General features: G+C 50.9%; 1 protein-coding gene and 1 long non-coding RNA gene across 2 annotated transcripts; one reads left to right on the top strand and one right to left on the bottom strand.

Moving 5' to 3' along the window:
• The first annotated feature begins 1,174 nt into the window (after positions 1-1,174).
• On the top strand, positions 1,175-4,568 carry LOC103901372. The gene is made up of 3 exons (XR_657733.1): positions 1,175-1,369; positions 1,735-1,836; positions 3,782-4,568. It is a non-coding gene; the product is annotated as an uncharacterized LOC103901372 (long non-coding RNA).
• Positions 4,569-6,186: 1,618 nt separating this feature from the next.
• Positions 6,187-15,817, bottom strand: TMEM268 (transmembrane protein 268). The gene is made up of 8 exons (XM_009282267.1): positions 15,657-15,817; positions 13,698-13,807; positions 12,987-13,094; positions 11,594-11,743; positions 10,393-10,503; positions 8,282-8,362; positions 7,196-7,381; positions 6,187-6,366 (listed from the first exon to the last, which is right to left on the bottom strand). The coding sequence occupies exons 1-8, from the start codon at positions 15,760-15,762 to the stop codon at positions 6,187-6,189; spliced, it is 1,032 nt and encodes a 343-aa protein (XP_009280542.1). The 5' UTR covers positions 15,763-15,817.
• Positions 15,818-17,971: the final 2,154 nt, after the last annotated feature.

Below are 17,971 nucleotides of genomic sequence, written 5' to 3'. Positions count from 1 at the left end.
GAGGGGGATGGTCAGGGTTTGGGGTTTTTTTTCTCGATTTTTTTAATTTATTTTTCTTAAAACACTTGCAGATCTTGCATCACATACTCCTGCAGGCTTCAGTGACATCTGATGATGTGATGGAAGGTCCTCTGTGGCTTAGAGCAGAGGTCGTTCGTCGCGTCCGTTCAAGCCTTTGCCTTTCACTAACACCGCACAGCAGCATGACAGGATACCAGCTGAAGTAAAGGTTTCTATGCTGCATTTTACAGTTTTCAGCCCAGTGCATCAGAGCTTACTCAAATCTCCCGACATGAAACACCAGAACAAGAGCGAGCGCGGGGTGGAGCTCCTCTCTGTCACACACTGCACTTTCTTCTGCAGCAGTCCAGGCTGCTGACTTGCAGTGCCATGAGACACAATACCTGCACTCCATCAACCACGTCTCTGGCCAACCTTATATAATCCCAAGGCAAGGCCATCGAAACCAAAGTCCAACCTGCCTGAACCAGTGAGTGCTTGGTTTGGAGATAGGAAGCATGTTGCCCTGGTCAAAGGGCAAAGCAGAAGCTTTCAGAATTCACCTGACTTCGAGATTAAGGAATAAGTACCAAGCATGAACAGCAGCAAAGTTTTGCAAAGGATGCACAAAACCTGCATTTCTTTAGCAACTGGCTGCAGTGACGCCGAGGACAAAAATCAAGCAGTGCTCTGGAGGTGGTACGTGGGAAGGACCCCGGAGAAACCAAGGCCAATGTTACTGCCTACAACTTGTCTGCTAGGGATGTCACCCTTACCTTCCCCTGCGTACAACGGGAAATGGTAGAAGAGGGTTTGAAGGTCTGGCTGGGGGAGGGAAGGACGTTCATGTCCCTGCAGTGCTTAGACAGCAATAGGAAAGGAGAGGAAACATCCCTTTCCTCACCCCTGCTCCATACAAGCAAAGTGCACGCTGCAGCGCTCCTCTCCAGCTCAGCTTAGAGATGGCAGCACAAGATTTACCTCCCCACATCTCAAAGCCAGGTCCTCCATCGGCCACAGAGCACCAACAGCAGATCCTCCAGCCAAGGCCAAGCCGCCTTTCTGGCATGGTTGGCTCAAACCTCGGTGCCACTGCCCACAGCCAATGCTTGGAGTGCTTTCTCTGTTCCGGGAGATGCAGAGATCCCACGCCCGGCACAGTGCAGCCGGGCTGAGCCTGCCTCCCCATGCGTGACCGGGTGTTACTGGAACAACATCCCCGCAGGAGGGAAGGAAGGAGGAAGCTGGGCTGTAAAGAAATAAAACCACTGCAGAGCTGACTGCGAGAGGAGAGAGAGGAAGAGACAGGCTGGCTGAAAAGGACAGCTTTGCTGAACCCGGGAGAAAATGGTTTGAGTAATCATCAACGGTAAGAAAACCTCTCGTTTGAGGCAAAAGGGCTTAGAGGGATTTCTGCATGGTAAATACTCTGCATATTTTATGGCCTTGGCTTGTGGGAGGAGAAAGGCTGCTGCTGGAGTTGTTTGAAACACAGCCAGGGCACCAGGCACAGTAACTCTCTTTTAGCCCATTAAATCCAGTCCCCTCCATTTCCTCTGTTACTTTTGGCCATAACCTGCCACGGGTCCAGCACAACCCCCAGCTGATCCTCCTCTGCGAGGATCACCAGCTCACGAAGAGGTCCCACTCTGGGCTCTCTGGGGAGGGATTTTTTTGGGTAGCTGGTGTTTTGCATTGCTGCAGCGAGCAGACAGGTCTCCCCTTTCCCACCAGCCTGCCGCTATGTGGCCAGGAAGATGGGGACCCTGTGCAGCCGGGAGCACCAGGAGCCACCACCCTGCCCGGCGCAGGCAGCCCCCCGCAGCTGCCACCAAAGTAAGTCTGCAGCTCACTGGGGATGGGGACATCCACACACCTCAGCCCCAACCACGCTGGGGATGGAGGGGCCAGGGCTTGCCTGGGCTCACAGGCTGGGATGGGGCAGGGGGGCACCTCCTGCTGCCCGCTGCCTCGGGCAAGCTGCTGCCCTTCCCACAGGGGAGATGCGCTGGGTCCCCATCCCTCCCTGCCTGTGCTCCAGTGACCATAGTCTTCCTCAGAGCTGGGTGCTTTGTATGAGGAAGAACCGTAACAGGTAGAAGTTGCAAAAGTTTATTTTCTTTCCTGCTTTATCTTCCCTCGCTGGGTTTTGCCTTTAAATGTCATGGCTGCATCCCAGCCCCTGACAGAGAGGATGAGCAAATAGCAGCCTTTGGAAGGGAGGACAGACTTACTCTGGGGGTAATCAGAGGGGTGAGTGGATGTAACCTGTTGAAACACCGCTTCCCCAGAGCTACATCTCCCTGGGGCAATCTTTATTATTCTAGGCACCCTGCTAAATACCAAAATGCATCACCATGCACCCCAGCTGGCAGTGAGAGATTTCTGTCCTTGCTGCCAGTTTTCCCCAGCCCCTTCCTGGCCCATTTAAAACACACAAATCGCTACGACTTTGCAGATCATTCACGCGATGCCCCGAGAGCAGCTGCTCCTCCTGGCCGCCCCCGATTCAGCACGGCGGGTACGGCAAGGACTTTCCCGGCTCCTCATCCCTGCCCCAGCTGCAGGGGCTGCTCCCAGCGAGGGGGACTCACCAGGGAGCTGCTCCTGCATCGCCTGGCTGTGCTGCTCAGGCGTTAAAGCTCAGTCAAAATGAAATGATATTTGAACAGCAGACAAAGGAATCTCAACATGGGAAAGATCTGCCCCACCAATACCAGTTTCACTGGTTCAGCTGAGTCACTCCTGGTTGCTCTTGTGCAAACATACCCAGAGCTGCATCCAGGCACAAGCACATTCCCAGGCAGCTGCCACAGCGGTCAGGTCGTGCCCTGTGGTCTCCTACCTCTGCCAGGAGCTTAGGGCTGTCTCAGGAGACTTGCAGGGAAGATGTAGGGCTGAGCCATTCCCTTTCTGCTGCTCCCATGTGCTGTGTGCGGCAGCGGGGGGGGGAACTGCATGCCTAGGGGGGCCCCTTTAAATCTCCAGAATATCACCTCTCCCTTAAAAAAACAGCTGGATCCTTAATGGGGGGAGGAGGTGGGGGAAAAAGGATGTCTCCCTTCACTAATGCCTTAATTAAGTGCATATGAAGGAAAAGAAGAGTGTTAGTCATCTGGCCTGCAATGGGAGCCAGGACTTTGCAGAGGCCCCGGATGGGAAGAGCAGGGCAGGCACTTGGGTGTATTAGCGAGAGGAATCAAACTCCTCCTTTGAGCAAAGAAGTTAAGCTCCTTCTCCGCAGTTAATTGCCGGGTGTTTATCACAATCAGGGGAGCTGCCCCAGTTGGCACTAGCACGTCTGACCCAATGCCTTTCTGGCTGGTCGGGCACACCGGCCCCTCAGCTGCTGTGGATGCAGGGGGCTGCTCCAGTGCGAAGGGCAGTGGTGGTCTGCACCTCTCTTTAGCACGGAGCAGCCCACAGCTGTGAGCTCTGCAGCACCCCAGGGAAAGGTGGCCCAGGACAGAGCACAAGGAGCGTACAGCTCAGCAGAGCACAGATCCGGCTGGGAAACGTGGATGATCAGGTCCAGGTCACGGTTTGGAAACTGCAGAGCTTTATCCCCTCCTTGCAGCAAGGTGGGCTCTGCTGGAGAGCTCTCTGTGTCATAAACCTGGCCTGACTCCCTTGCACTTACCTCGTGTTGCTTACGGTTCCCATCAGGAGGTTTTTCCAAGCACTTTGGCAGTTCACACCCCAGCCTTGCCCTTCAACAATAATCTTGCCCCTTGGCTAATCCTGAATCCCTCTCTTTTCTCTGATGCTTGTGCATTTGCAGATGTAAAGGCAGAGGTATCAGCAGCCCCCCAAGCAAGATCCTCGCTTTCCAGGAACAGTGACCCCATCCAAGACCACCCCTGCAGGTCCTGAGGGTAAAAGCCCTCGTGGTCCTTCTCCCTGAAGGCCACGAGCTTTCTTCCCACCAGTTTCCCCAGGGAATCCATTTTGTGGGAATCTTGCAGCCCAGGGATCAGAAAATATCAGCAAATCCCTCCTGTATCTGCTCTCAACATAGAAGCACAACAATAGAAAATGTCCTGATCGGTCTCTCTCTCATTACCAGAATTTTCTAGTTGGCAGAAAAAAAAGATTACCGATGTGTATTAGATGCTCCTGCACCTTTGGGCCATGGAGCACCAGGGGAAGAGCCATTGTATCCTAGCAGCAAATTGGATTTTTATACTGTGAAACCAAATTGTGCTCCTAACGATATTGGTATACATTCAGACTATTTCCATGAAGGCAAAATCAGCTCGTGAGCTGGAGTAAGGAGTCTTGGAGCTTAGGTCTGTGGAAATCCCATGATGTTTTGTACAATCTCCTTCCACATGCCCAGTAAGCTGGTGAAGCTGTGCTTACTGGGCAGCCAGCACCCCGGCGTGATGCGCAGCACCCAGAGAGCAGAGGGGCTGCAGGGACCACAGTCAGATCCCCCCTCTAGCAAACCCCCGCGCCATCACAGAGACCAATGACAGCAGAATCGCAAACTCCGCATGTGCGGAGAGGAATCTGCCCGACCCCTTCCTGTGACAGCCCAAGCTGAACCAGAAATAAAGCTGCATGAAAAGAAGCTGTTTGGGAGCACGGTGTTTTTTTCTCCTGGAAGGGGTTTGCTGTCATTACAGTCTTTGAACAGACTGATGCTTGGGTTGTACATTGGCAGCCCCGGGGCTCGCTGCAGAGGCTTGTGCCTTGCTGCTCATGTAGGAAGAGATGGATCTTGTCTCACCATTGCTTGTGATAGAAACAGCAGAGTCATCCCGCACCCCTGGGCAGAGCTGGCACTAAGCACCCTGGCCTCCAGGGCTCAGCTCTCTTGCTACCACCCTGAGCGATAGTTTGGCCTTCTGGTACAATATCACATGAAGGGGAGATGCTCAGTGGCAAGATGGAACGTACACAATTGAGGGATGCATACAAACTAGGGACCTTGATTTTAAAACCCTCCTGGCTTTGTGCAGGGCAGGGGTCCTGTGCAGAGCTTTGTTCAGGTGGGAGAGGCACAAGCCCTGCCCGGGAGGCTGTGGGGCTCTGCGGGAGGTCGGGAGGGAAGGAGGGTGGGCAGGCTGGAAGGTGCAGAACAGATCCGAATCTCCTTTGCACACTCAGCCAGAGGAAGGCTGGAAAACACAGACCTTAGGACTCTTTATTCTGACCATTGCCACTTCCTAGGACAGCTATCACCACCAGATCATGTGGTTAGGTGGTCAGGTAAACGTCAGTGCATGCAGTCACCTGAATTTAATGGAAATGCCTCGCTCTGGGGACAGAGGAGGACACCAGCAGTACCTGGACCATACAGCAGTTCTCCATTCACAGGCACTACTGGAGCACACAACCTCTTGTAGGCTTACAGCACTTCACTTCCCATTCCCTTATGGACTCCAGGCAAATGTCGAGGTCTCCTGCTCACCACTGCCTCCTCTTATATGCTGTGTGCAAACGCAACGAGGAGGAAAGGAGGAAAGGAAAACCAAAGGAAATCAGCCTGTCCCAAATGGAGCAGAAAGGGGAGTCTAAAAAGAGCCGTGCTCCAGGATGCCCTACACAGTGCACAGTGCCTTCTTTAAGGCCTCATCCCATGGATCATCAAGATGTCCATCACCTTCCTCCAGGGGAGGCAGCAGAAGCGGCAGGTACCAAGCACTGTCCCAAGCTGGTTCTTAAATGGAAAGTTTGCCAAGTCATCAGCCGAGACGTCCATCTCTCTTACAGGACAAAGCTCACTGTCACTGACAACTACATGACACAAACATAATCTAGAGCAAGCATCACATTTAGAACACTGCTATGCACAGATTTTTCCCTGTCTTCCTTGTGCTAAAAAACCCCCACATACTTTATTTTGAAGGCATGGGGCTGGCACCTGTAGGTATTCCCTGCGGCTCTCCAAGGCCCCCAGGTAAGAGCAGTGGGAAATTTCCCAAGGGAGCTCCAGGCTGTCCCTGGATTCTTTCTGCCCCCAAAGCAGCTCCTTCGCACAAAGCCAGTGGGCAGGCAGAAGGTCTCAAAGATAAACAGCTTTCTGGTCAGTGTCTTGCATGCTTTATTAGCATCATATTTCCACTCGTTCATCCGGGTAAGTCCAGGATGAGCGATTACAGCCCTCTCCTCTGCCCCACGGCTTCTTCACACTGTTGTGTACGGACAGCTTTTATTTCAGCGTTTTCCAGCCCCCTCCGGTCACCTGCCCATGAACCAGCTCTGGTGTGTGTTGAGTGCGGTGGTCTTAATGAACTGGCATAGACAGGGCACGCTGCTGTGCTCCAGGTGCCCCCCTGCCATGGCCCGAGGGAGTCGGCCGGTGACCAGGAGCCGGACGTAGCATCCACTGAAGATCACCAGGAGCTGCTGGGCCATCACCTGGAACGAGAACGAGAGGTGTCAGAGCAAAGCATCTACCTGCAGGAAGAGTGGATGATACACTAAATACCATTTGCTCCCTCATTCAAGGACTGTCCTCGTCTGAAAGAAACAGGACAGGAGCCAATGGCATATATAACTGTCCCAGATCCCCTTCTGGTCAGCAGTGCTGGCACACTGTCCCCACAGGGGAGTGACATGAAATGACCACTTGACAGTGGGTGGCCGGGGAGCCAGGCTGCTTGGGGACCTGCCTGCTCTGTCACTGCCTCCTGGTGCTTTTCTTTGCCTGTAGACAGCCAGAGAGCTTCAATCTGCAGGGATGTCACCTGCACCGAATTCGCTTAGTAACAGCGAGCAGAAAACTGTAAAATAAATCAAAATCATCCCTTTTGAAGCTTCTTGCTGAGCGGGAATGAGGACACATTTGTTGCTCAGCACAGTACAAGTCTTTGAAGGCATGCTCCATGGAGGAGACAAAGGCTGAGCATGGCCATGCCTCATCCTCAGCCCGGACACAGGCGCTGGGTCCCTGCACAGACCCTGGGGAGAGGTTGGCTTCCAAACAGGGACCCCTGGCCACCAGCAAGGAAAAGCCTAGTCCATGAATTCCTCAAGGATTAAGCATTAGCTGCTCAGTAAGCATTAACTGCTCAGCAGTGCCAGGGCTGGAGAAGGTGTGTGTGGACCTCCAGGCTTCCAAGTGCTCCTGCTGGTGAAGAAGGAGGTGTCCCCATGGTTGGCAGCTGCTGGGATGAATTTTGGAGTTGAGGTGCCTGGGGAGGTGATTCGGCACCTCTGTCCATGGGGGAGGGATATTTCTCATTACCTCTGGTGGGCCCTCGGGCACGAGGCGGAGCAGCTTGTTGCATGTCACAGGCTCTTTATTTAGGTTCACCCTGCTGGATAAAAGAGGGGACTCTTCACGCGAAGCCTCCTCCTCTGTCCCCGGGTCGGGCTGAACCGCTGCCTCCATAACCACACAGAGCTGGTCCAGGCTGTGCCGCAAGCCCGACTGGAAGAGAAAGAGATTTTGGGGATGTCCAAAGGCAGGCAGTAGTGCTGTCTTTAAAGGGCACGATTTCCTCCTGCATGTTTTTTACTCCTGGAAGTTATCATCCCAAGAGCAAAAAAGAGCACTGGCCAAAAGCCATGCCCAGCACTTGGAGCTGAGTGTCTTCATCCCACAGCCCCGCTGCCATCAGCTGCCTCTTGTGCCGGCGACTGCTCCCAGCATGATGGTGACAGCCTGGCACGGAGAATCTTGTCTTTAAAAAAACTATATGAGTTATAGCAGCCAATATGTGAATTGGTGTGTTAGTGTCCATCTCCTGATCTGCATCTGTCGGTTCATCCAGGGAAATGAGCAGCCTTGAGATTTTCAGAGAGTTGTACCCCCTCACCTCTCATCCCGCAGCCGTGGTCAGCAAGGGCAATTCAGTGCAGGAGAGTGCGGTGTTTGTATATTATACACCCGCATAGAGGAAAACATTTTCTGAAGGCCAAGAGGACAAAATTTTTATACAGTTAACCAAGTACAGTGTTTACTTATTCCTCAGGCTATCCAATTTATTTCAGGAGGACAGCTCCAGGTGTCGGCTATTTCAAGTTGTGACGCGTGTTTTCAAAATTTGCCCTTGGTTCTTGATGACTTTCCTTTATTAAAGTTGTATAGTTAATTATCCAGACACACACGTACCACAGGGCCTAAACAAATTCCTGCTGAACTAGGCACCGACAGATGCAGTTTATCCACCTCCCAGTCTGTCCAGCTCCCAGTTCACAGCAGGGATGCCCAGGAGGACACTCAAACACTTGGTTCTCCTTGTCCACCTCCACCCCACCGAAGCCAGTGCATAGGGGTGGACCTGCACGTGTCACCACGGGAGCTCGGGCTGTGTCTGCCGTCACTTACCTCTCGTGTCCTCTGCAGGTCCATGATGTGGGCTGACAAGGACTGGAGGCAGCGCTCCGAGCTGAAGTGCACGAACCACAGCTGGGACGGGCAGGGTTAAGGAAGGGGTCTTTCCACGCTTCCCCCTCCGCAGCCCTTGAAGTGGAGCAAAGGCAGGTGGTGCCCACGGGATGCTCAGGACACAGGAACCAAATAACACATCGCAGGGCTCATTTTAAGCCAAGAGGGTCTGGGCTAAGGCAAAATCTCAAGGTAAAGGGGAAGGGAAGGGGGTGGCAGGGAAGGGGGACATTGCCCCAGAGGGCAGCCAGTCCTCCTCGCACGCCTCCTGCAGCCTGGGGGGGTGAAAACTGGCATAACCCGGGGCCATTGCCCGTCTCTCATCTCAGTGGCCTTACAGCTAAATAAACTGGTGGGTCACCTTGACTTAGCTCCCCTAAACTCCTTCCTGCTTTCTTTCCTTTGTTTCTAGGGATTCATTCTATTTTTTTACAAAATTTACTGTACTTGGTGCTTGTCTTCAGGACGGAGGCACTCTTTGTGAAAAGTCTACCATGCTCAGGACACAGGAACCAAATAACACATCGCAGGGCTCATTTTAAGCCAAGAGGGTCTGGGCTAAGGCAAAATCTCAAGGTAAAGGGGAAGGGAAGGGGGTGGCAGGGAAGGGGGACATTGCCCCAGAGGGCAGCCAGTCCTCCTCGCACGCCTCCTGCAGCCTGGGGGGGTGAAAACTGGCATAACCCGGGGCCATTGCCCGTCTCTCATCTCAGTGGCCTTACAGCTAAATAAACTGGTGGGTCACCTTGACTTAGCTCCCCTAAACTCCTTCCTGCTTTCTTTCCTTTGTTAGGGATTCATTCTATTTATTTTTTACAAAATTTACTGTACTTGGTGCTTGTCTTCAGGATGGAGGCACTCTTTGTGAAAAGTCTACCAAGAGCAACTTGTTGGGGTTGTGAGTCCTGCCAGCTTTGAGAGCAGCAGACCCCCAGAAGGCAGCCAAAGGTCTGCCCTTGTATATCTACTCAAGCTGCCATCATCAAGGGGATTCAGGAACAACATAAAAGCCAGAGGGTTAAAACAGATCTGACATTAAAGCAGACTGAGAAATTGTAAATCCTTGGGTTGTTTTCTGCTCTCAGGCAGTTCTGGGACGCGTAGGTAGAGGTGGAGGCTCCTTGGATTAGTCCTTACTTACTGAGGTGCAAAACTATGCTGGTCTGAACAAACGTGTAATTCAGGTTCTGAAGTGTTTCCTCCTTGTTCTGCATGACTTCACCCCTGCCAGCCCTCCTGAGGTATTTCCCGCCCCCTTCTCTGGCCCTCTGTTTCAGCTTGGGTTCCCTCTCCATTTCTGTTTTATACCTCTCTGTGTATATGGCAGGGGGGGAGGTCCACCAGAAAATCTGGGAGACCATCTCTCTCACCTTTCTTTAACACTTTCATGCTGTCTTCAAACTCTCTTCTCTCCCCTAAATCTTTGTCTAGTCCAGAAAAGGTATGTCTAAAAAGCAGCAAATGAGCCTCCCCCTACCTCGTTTCTTCAACCTGCATTTTTAAAAGGCCACGAAGGTCAGAAGTGCTTGGTAGCTACAGACCTGGCTGCCAGGCACGCGCCCCGCGAAATCAAGTTCTCTAATGTGCCTGAAGGAGGGAGCCCAGGACTACAAATCACCTGGAGAGCAGAGGCACTTGGATGCTGTTGGCTTAGTTTGTCTCTGCAAGGCAGAACATGAGCTCCCAGGGATGGGGACTCTGGTTTTCTCCATGTTGGGATTTTTTTTGCCATAGGCACATTGCTGTCACTCTGCTTATAGTAAGAATCATCACTGTCATGTAAGTGTAATATACTTTCAGGAATAACTGCCTGCCCAAAGGACTAAGCCCACGTCAGTCTTTTAGACTTATTATTTCCTTTGGGCATATCTCAATCCCCACTTATAGGAGAAGAAAAAAATACCCAATCCTTCATGCCATCCAATAGGAGAAAAAACCAAATCCTAGAAATCCCACCCACTGGAAATCCTCATGGATCATAACATCAATAAATACCTCCACGTCATTAGCTACCCAGGAGGGGTACCAATGATTCCCTACAGAAAGGATACTTGTAGGATGTTGTGTGGCCCATCCAGGGCATCTGTAATCCCCAGTATTAAACCGTGTTTGATAAAGATTTCATTGACAGCTGCCAGCCTCACATCTGTATTCATATTTATCTATTAAAGAACGCAGGAAAAATTAACATGCTCTACAGCAAAAGTTGGGCCAGCCTACAGCTACAAATCGCAGCTGCATAACCCCAAATACCACGTCTCTGAAAGAAAAGCAGTGACAAGAGCAGTCTGCAGTCAGGCAAGATTGTCACCAGCCATCGGTATTGGCCTAGCCACCGCTAGCGGATGTCTGCGCAGCCAGAAATCTCACTAAAGATTTTCTCCCTTGTAGACAAGATATCTGAAGGGCAACTCCCAGTATCATGTTCTCCCTTCCTTCCTCAGCAGTCCCTGAGTGAAGGACTCATTTCTTAAACCTCCGTGCACCTGCACATTTGCCAGGTTTCCCTTTGGAAGAATCACTGCACAGCTGTCATTAGAGGCTTGCGCCAAAATCCATTAAAATCAGTGCCAAGACCCCTCTGGATTTTGAATCAATCCTTTCCAATATTATTCTTCAGATCACTCCTTAGAAATTTCCATACTCCTGTGATTCCTACAAACAAAAGTTGACACAATGAAGCAGTGGATGCTGCAGGCTGGCTGCTTCTCATGTTAACGTCATCTCCCTGTTTCCTTCTATTGCCCAGTCTACCTCGGGTTTATAATTTTATTGCAACTTCAACGGGTTAGGAGCTGCCTTTTTGTTCTGGACCCTTTGCAAGGTCCAGAGCACCGCAGCGACACAAGTAAACGATGCTATTAATGGCTGCACACAGCCGAGACTGCGAGGACTGTCGTCAGAAGCAGGGCAGGAGCCGGCTCTGCTGGCGAGCCCCCGTGGCTTCCCACCAGCCGTGGGAGTGCGAACCGCGTTCTGCAATGGTTGCTTTATCTCCAGCAACAGCAGGCGCTTTGAGCCAGCCTGCCGGGCTCCAACACCTACTTTTTAGGCATTACGACACCTAATTTGGCTGTAAAATATCCCTTGCCTGAACCTGATCTCCGAGCCTGCTGTAAAAATATTCCTTCCTCCCTGGATAACTATGTTTTTCATATGCATCTAGGAGACGACCTGGGTCCCAGCGCTTTGGTGGGAGGGAGTCCCGCTCCCCGCACGCAGCGTGCCCACACACAAGCAGCCTCCTCTTACCTTCCTCTGGCGGCGGTCGATAATCAATATCACAACTACAGTGACCACTACGGCAGCCAGGGTCACCAGCACGCTGGCCTCCCAGTAGCGTCCAAAGGAACACAGCTGGACTGTGGAGTAAATGTTTGTCCAGAGAGACATGTAGAAAACCTACAAAAACCCAGAGAGACTGATGATACTCACAAAACTATGAAAGTGAGAAAAGTCAAGGGAAGAAGAAAACTACCAGTCCCTTCTCCCAGGGTGAACCTTACCATAAATTAAGTCACACGAGATTTTCAGAGGGTGAGAAAGGACAGAAGTTCTTTCCAATAATAAATAGTGGAAATAAAGGACTAGAAGGACTGAGTGACCCCTAGTTTATTATAAAAAATTACCAGTCATCAAAGACGGAGAGTGAATTATTAATGATGATTCATACCTAGGAAGGATTTCAACTGAGTTCTTCCATTTAGATAAGAAATGCCCTCACTAAGGCATATTGATAATACTTCTAATAGTTCCTGTATTTAGAAAGCTCCTATGTCAAAGCGCTCAAGGTGGTGCAGAGACGACGCAATTACAGTAATGCTCAAGTGGTGGACACTGACGCCGGGCTCAAGGACTATGTTAAGGACTGACAAACTTGGCCTTTGCATAAAGACAGGCAAAACTGAATTCATTCGACCTTTACTTCAGATAGGATGCATTTGGGCAGGAGATTGCCTAGAAGCAAATATGACGTGTACAGCACAGCATGTCACAGCATCATCTTGCAATAACATAACTCATTTGCACTAAACAGGCACCAAAACCCTCAAAACGCTGAACACCAGTTCCTACAATATTAGTGAAAGGAGGAGAAGACATGTATAATGGCTATCCAAAAAAATAAATGCAACAAAAATGAAGGAGTCAGATTTTATCACACCCTCAGCACGCTGGAAAGTAGATTCCTTACGGTAGATGCTAATGGTTGGGGTCTCTGGAGGAGCTTCTCTCACCAGAAGAAGACAAACAAGACTAGACAATCACCTCAGTAACCAAAGTTGACTGGTCCATTGGTCTAAATTAGCATCAGGACCAGAATACCTACAGATTTCTAAAATCAAGTTAAAAGAAAAAGTCTGATGTAGGTACTACTACCTCAGCATATGCTGGTTATCCAGCCACAGACAGCCCGCTTCGGTGGGACTACCAGCAAGGGGTTGGAGAAGGTTCCTTGCCCTCCATCTACAAAAATTCTGTGAACTGGGATTTCCAAAGGAGCCCCCTAGGATGTGTGAAAACCAGTGTCTCCTCCCCACCCAAACCTCTGTCCCTCCCTGGACACAAGAACCCCAGGTGTAGGTCTTAATGCATTTCAGCAAGCGCATGTCTATGGCAAGCCTGCGAGAGACCTCACTGTCCTTACCACGGCGATGGCTATCTGGAACGCCCTGGAGTTGTAGAACATGTACCGTCTCACTTCAGGCTTCAGGACAGCATCCTGGATTAACCTTCTCCATTGATCCGCTGCCACCTGCTCAGGCAGCAAACAGAAAAATAGAGCCACCCTCCAGTTTCGGGCTCCTAGTCCCGTCAGAACTAGCTTGGGTGGTCATCGTGGGGCCAGGCCGGCACTGCAACTGCAAACTGCGTCCCAGAGCACCCTCCTGCAGAGCGCACCTCCAATCTCATCCATACAGCTGTCACAGGCCAAAAACTTGTGTTCTTGCCTCGTTTGCAGCGAGTAATATCTCCCCGGAAAGTGCAGGGGAGATATTACTAGCGAGTAATATCTCCCCGGAAAGTGCAGGGAAAGTCACAAGAGAAAACCCCCTTTTTATCACAAAGGACAAGACAAGACAGATTGTCCCAGGGATGCTCCATCCCATCAGAGTGACTTTCAAGCAATTCACTAGAACCTATGTTGAAGGGGTTTCTTCACGGGGGTTTAAGCCAAGATCATTACAGTTGACTTGCAGTCCGTGGGGAATAGACTGAAGTTAAACTGAAACAAGTGACTCTCAAACCAAAAAAAAGAAAAGCTGTCTGTGATGTGGGCGAAAATGCAAATGATGCTAATCCAGCTAGCATTCACTCCTACAGCGTCCGCAGGGGAGATAACGCATGAGGAGCTTACCTGAACCCCAAGGGACTTCAGTTTCTCTCCACAAAGCTCCATGTCAAAGGAGGTGGCTGAGCAGTTGTTGTCCATGCTGAGCACCATGAGCACCTGGCCATTGAGGGGTTCTGCAAGAGCCCAAAGGAGTCATGAGCACGGCTCTGGCATGGGTTTTTATCCCAGCAGCTAAGGAGCACGTGGCAAAGGGAAGGCTGAGGAACGCAGACTGCCCTGACGTGTTTTAAATGGATCCAGAATCCCCCCTTGGACGGTTCTAAGAACATCACGAGGAGCTTTGGAAGCAGCCTGAAGTCCCTTATAAGGAAACAACCTACAAAAAGGGAGGAAACCCCAAACACATTCCAGGAGCGAGCAATCAGAGATAACATGATGCTCTGATCTTCAGCAGGATAATGCCTTGCCTCACTGATCCCTAACTGAAAGGACAATGGACTCAAGCTGCTCGGTGTTGCTAAGGCTATCTACCTCTTAGAGAGATCACCCATTGCCTACCCACCCCACCCACCACAAGAAAAAGCTTGAGCAATGAGATTAAAGTGCTTTCCAATAATCACATTGTCTGGCATGTGGCAGGGCTGCCCTGGAGCATGAGCCCCATACATCCTCCAGCATCCAGGTCCCCGCTCCAGCAGTGCTCCTGGGCAGCATGGCTCTGCTCAAGGCTCTCAGCTTCCCAGTTTCAGCTAGGGCTATGATCAGAGATGTAATCTAGAGACCCAAGTTGCAGTCAGGAGCCTAGAAAGTGAGGACAGCCTGCCCTAGATTTGAGGAGCAGGCTGCTCGGAGCTGAGGCAGAGCAGCCTTGGGGCGGCACAGGAGAGCTGTGAACTCCAGGCATCCCATCTGGCATTCATCTAGAGTTTACACAAGCTGCGCTACATCAAGAGGAAGAGATCGGGTCTGAGGAAGTGGCGTGTACAGATGACATCCCGTTTCACTGAAATGTTTCACGCAGCTTTCCTTCCCCTTTGCAGATCCGGGGTCAGCCAGGCGTCCCCTGGGGCTGCTCCTGCTGACACTGCCTGCTCAGTGCTCTCCCAGAGCTGAAACACAGCGTGCGCCCACCCTTCCCTTCTCTCCCACTTATGCCCTCCATCCTCATCATCTCTTCATTGCTCAGGAACAGGAGATGCCAAGTGAAGCAATTATATTACAATAGGGCGTGACTGCATCAAGTCAAAAAGGGAAGAGTAGATGCATCTGAAACCTCCAGGATAACAAGGTCCTGTTTGTTTTCCGGGGCTAATCTCCTCCTGACACAGAGCAGTGGAGGCAGTGAGTGTAAAGCAAGAATAAAAACAAATGGCCTCAGCCTTGGGCTCGGCTGTCCTGTTCTCCATGGCTTTGGTCAAGTTGCTTGGCACAAAGTCTAGCAAGTTGGGTGCCAAGCTCAGATACCTGAGATTTGCAGAGGGTCTCAGCTCCTTGACCTCTGCTGGAGCGTGCTGGAGTGACAGGAGCTGCTTCGCCCCTGCAAAAACTGATCACTAAGGAGGTGCCATGAACTGAGCAGGCAAAAAGCGTGCCCTGCTGAATGGCGCGTGGAGGTCTCGGTGCAAACAGCCATCCATGGCACTGCTTTCTGCCTCTGTACGGGCAGTTTCGGAAGTAGTGCTGCAGAGAGGGAGCAAATTTTTACCAGGGAAGGGAGTCACTTGGAAAGCACAGGTCGAGGTTCCCAAATATTCCTTGACTTTTGAAGGCTAAGAGAAGAGGACTTCCACGGTCCTGATTTTCAATAGGTTGATGATCATTCATTCCTATATACCAGGCTTTCCAAAAAAGTCAAAGGGTGTCCATCCCCTCCCCAAAATGCTGAAACATCCAGAATCTTTAGTTACTTCTGCAAATGAGATGCTGTTAATGAGCATCTTTGAAAAATCTGTCTTCTGTTATTTTAAGGGTGCTGTACTCAGTACTGCCTTTCTCCTTATCATCCACAAGTTGCTCGCTTACCTTTCACCCACTGCAGGGATCCTTCCTTTAAATCACTCTTACAATAGAGAATGGAGGAAAGTGACCCATTTTTCTCAATTCCACCAGCTTGGCTTTTATGGGCCATGCTGAAGGTGCCTCTCCTTGAGGGTGTCTATGTCTGTATTGTCAGAAATTCAGCACTTTGTATATCCGCCTTATCTTTCACTGCCAAGAAACACCGATTCAGCCCCAGGGCATCAGGCAGCCGGCTTGCTGCTTGTTCTCCTCGTTGGGGACCAGATTGTGAAATTTTCATTCACACTCCCACTGACGACTTCCTCGAGATCCTGCTTTCCATGAGCAAAGAAGCATTTTCTAGCCCTGAAAAGAGGAAAAGAAAATCCCAGATCTTGCAGAGACAGCAAATAGAGGGTAGCAGCACAGACCACTTGGGTGTACTCTGCTCTTTGGACCCCGCTCCCTGTGGATGTTATCACCAGGTAGGTGTTAGCCAGCCACGACTGCAGTATGCACAGGCTCACCTTCTGCTGCAATTACTTTTTTTTTTGCTAATAGGTGGAAAAGTTATCCTTAAATTATCCCGACATCCTTAAATATTCATATTTTGTAAACAATTAGTCAAGGAATAGGCAGGATTTCTCCTTGCAAAGCCAACAGGCTTTTTGCTATTGGTTTCGGCAGGCACTTTCAGAAGAAAGTGGAGCCAGTGTAAATGCCCCTCCCTGGAAGCAATGCACCCTGCTCACTGGCGCGGTGGATAATTCCCCACCACACAAAGGAAGCAGTGCAGATAAGGAAGAAAAATGCATCCACTGAAGGCAGAGGAAAGCAGGAGCTCTCACCCAGCAGCAGTGAAGCCTTTAAGGGTCTCTGCTTTCCTTTCCTCGCTCCTCTTCGCCACGGGCAGTGCCAGAAGCCGACGGGGCACGTCCTGGCAGCAGGCTCTGTGCGCACGGGTTTTCCAGGCAAACACTGTTGACGTAGGTCTCTAACCTACAGCCAGGACCTGTGGGTGGTTATTAAAGCAAATGCTTGGAAGACTGAAGTTTACTTTTCAATTATCTTCCACTCACGTGGCTCAGCTGCATCCATGCTGGCTCTCCAAAACTATCATTTACTTTTTAACCTCTGGTCTGTCTTAATTTTGCACCAGGAGCCTGTTGCTGACTCTTGGTGTAAGGGTCCCTTGCGGAGCTCATCCGCTCTCCTTACGAAGAGGATTGCTTTATTTTTGACTGATGGTTGTTGTTGCAATTACCCCCTTGCACAAAGCCAGGATAGTCACCGGTTGAAGGACTGTCGGAAAGGAAATTGAGGCAAGAGAAACAACACAAAAGGTTCTTCTGATTGCAGAAAAAAACCTGCAGAGGGCTGGAAACTCACAGGAATCAGGCCATGGTACACGTTGCACAAGAGGTGTGCAGTGTGTGTGTACACGGGATGGGCACAGCACCTGCTCTTCACCGGCACAGGTGAGGAGCGCTTCTGCTGTACGTTGAGCGCGGCTCGCCAGTGCGATTTCCTTGCCGAGCATGGGCAGGCACGTGTTACAGAGCACGTCTCCCAGCACCGAAAAGTGGATCCCAACAGTGAATTTTCTCACTCCTTTCCCCTCTTGCCTTCCATCCCTTCAGGTTAGTGTCAAGCAGAAGGGAAAGTGAAAAACAAGACAGAAAAACCCACGCAAAACAGCAGCAAGGCAGAGAGTGAAAAACCTGCGGAAACAAAAGGAAAACCTAATTAAAACCTACCACCCTGTCATTGCTGCTGTCATGTTAAGTTGGAGATGAATCAAGGCTCTCTGGCTTAGATGTCAAGCATTTTGAGTCCCTGGAGGACAGTCCCCAGGAGATGACAGCAAAGGGTGCAGCAGCGTCAGGGCAGCTCAGCCTTCCCCAGCCCGTCCGGGGCTGCAGGAAGGAAACAGCCTTCCCCAGCCGGGATGAGCTCATCGGCGACAACAGCTTTGCTTTCATCTCTTCGTGCAGCATAGACTCGTTTGGCTCTGTTGGCTTTTACCGCAGAACGACTGCTCTTTTTTTGAGATTGGTCCCACCAAATCTTCCTCTGCCTCCTCCTGTGCTAACACGAGGGGCATCCTCTCATCTCCTGCACTCCCTAGGCTCTGTGTCTCTCTACATCTCTTCTTATTCTTTATGCAATACCAACATTTCTCCGGTGACTTTGCCTCCTTCAGGCTATGGACCTTCTTTTTAGGACACCTCCAAGCCCTAGCTAAACAGCAGAGAAACATTCAGCAAGTCCTTCTGCTTCATTTCCAGAGCAGCCGGCAGAGGCTTACCTGGTAGCTCACCTCTCCTGCTCCTGGGGAG

The sequence above is a fragment of the Aptenodytes forsteri genome, unplaced genomic scaffold, assembly GCF_000699145.1.
Source record: "Aptenodytes forsteri isolate BGI_AS27 unplaced genomic scaffold, ASM69914v1 Scaffold325, whole genome shotgun sequence".
In the NCBI taxonomy this organism is placed as follows: domain Eukaryota; kingdom Metazoa; phylum Chordata; class Aves; order Sphenisciformes; family Spheniscidae; genus Aptenodytes; species Aptenodytes forsteri.
The sequence above is the reverse complement of the archived record's forward strand: the minus strand, read 5'-3'. Positions and strand labels throughout refer to the sequence as shown.

Excerpts from the sequence above, each read along its gene's own strand:
- TMEM268 (XM_009282267.1), bottom strand. The coding sequence starts at position 15,762 with ATGGCCCATAAAAGCCAAGCTGGTGGAATTGAGAAAAATGGGTCACTT. Across the intron at positions 13,808-15,656 it reads ATCCCTGCAGTGGGTGAAAG|AACCCCTCAATGGCCAGGTG; the intron begins GTAAGCGAGCAA and ends GGGCTCTTGCAG. Across the intron at positions 13,095-13,697 it reads TGAAGTCCCTTGGGGTTCAG|GTGGCAGCGGATCAATGGAG; the intron begins GTAAGCTCCTCA and ends CTGCCTGAGCAG.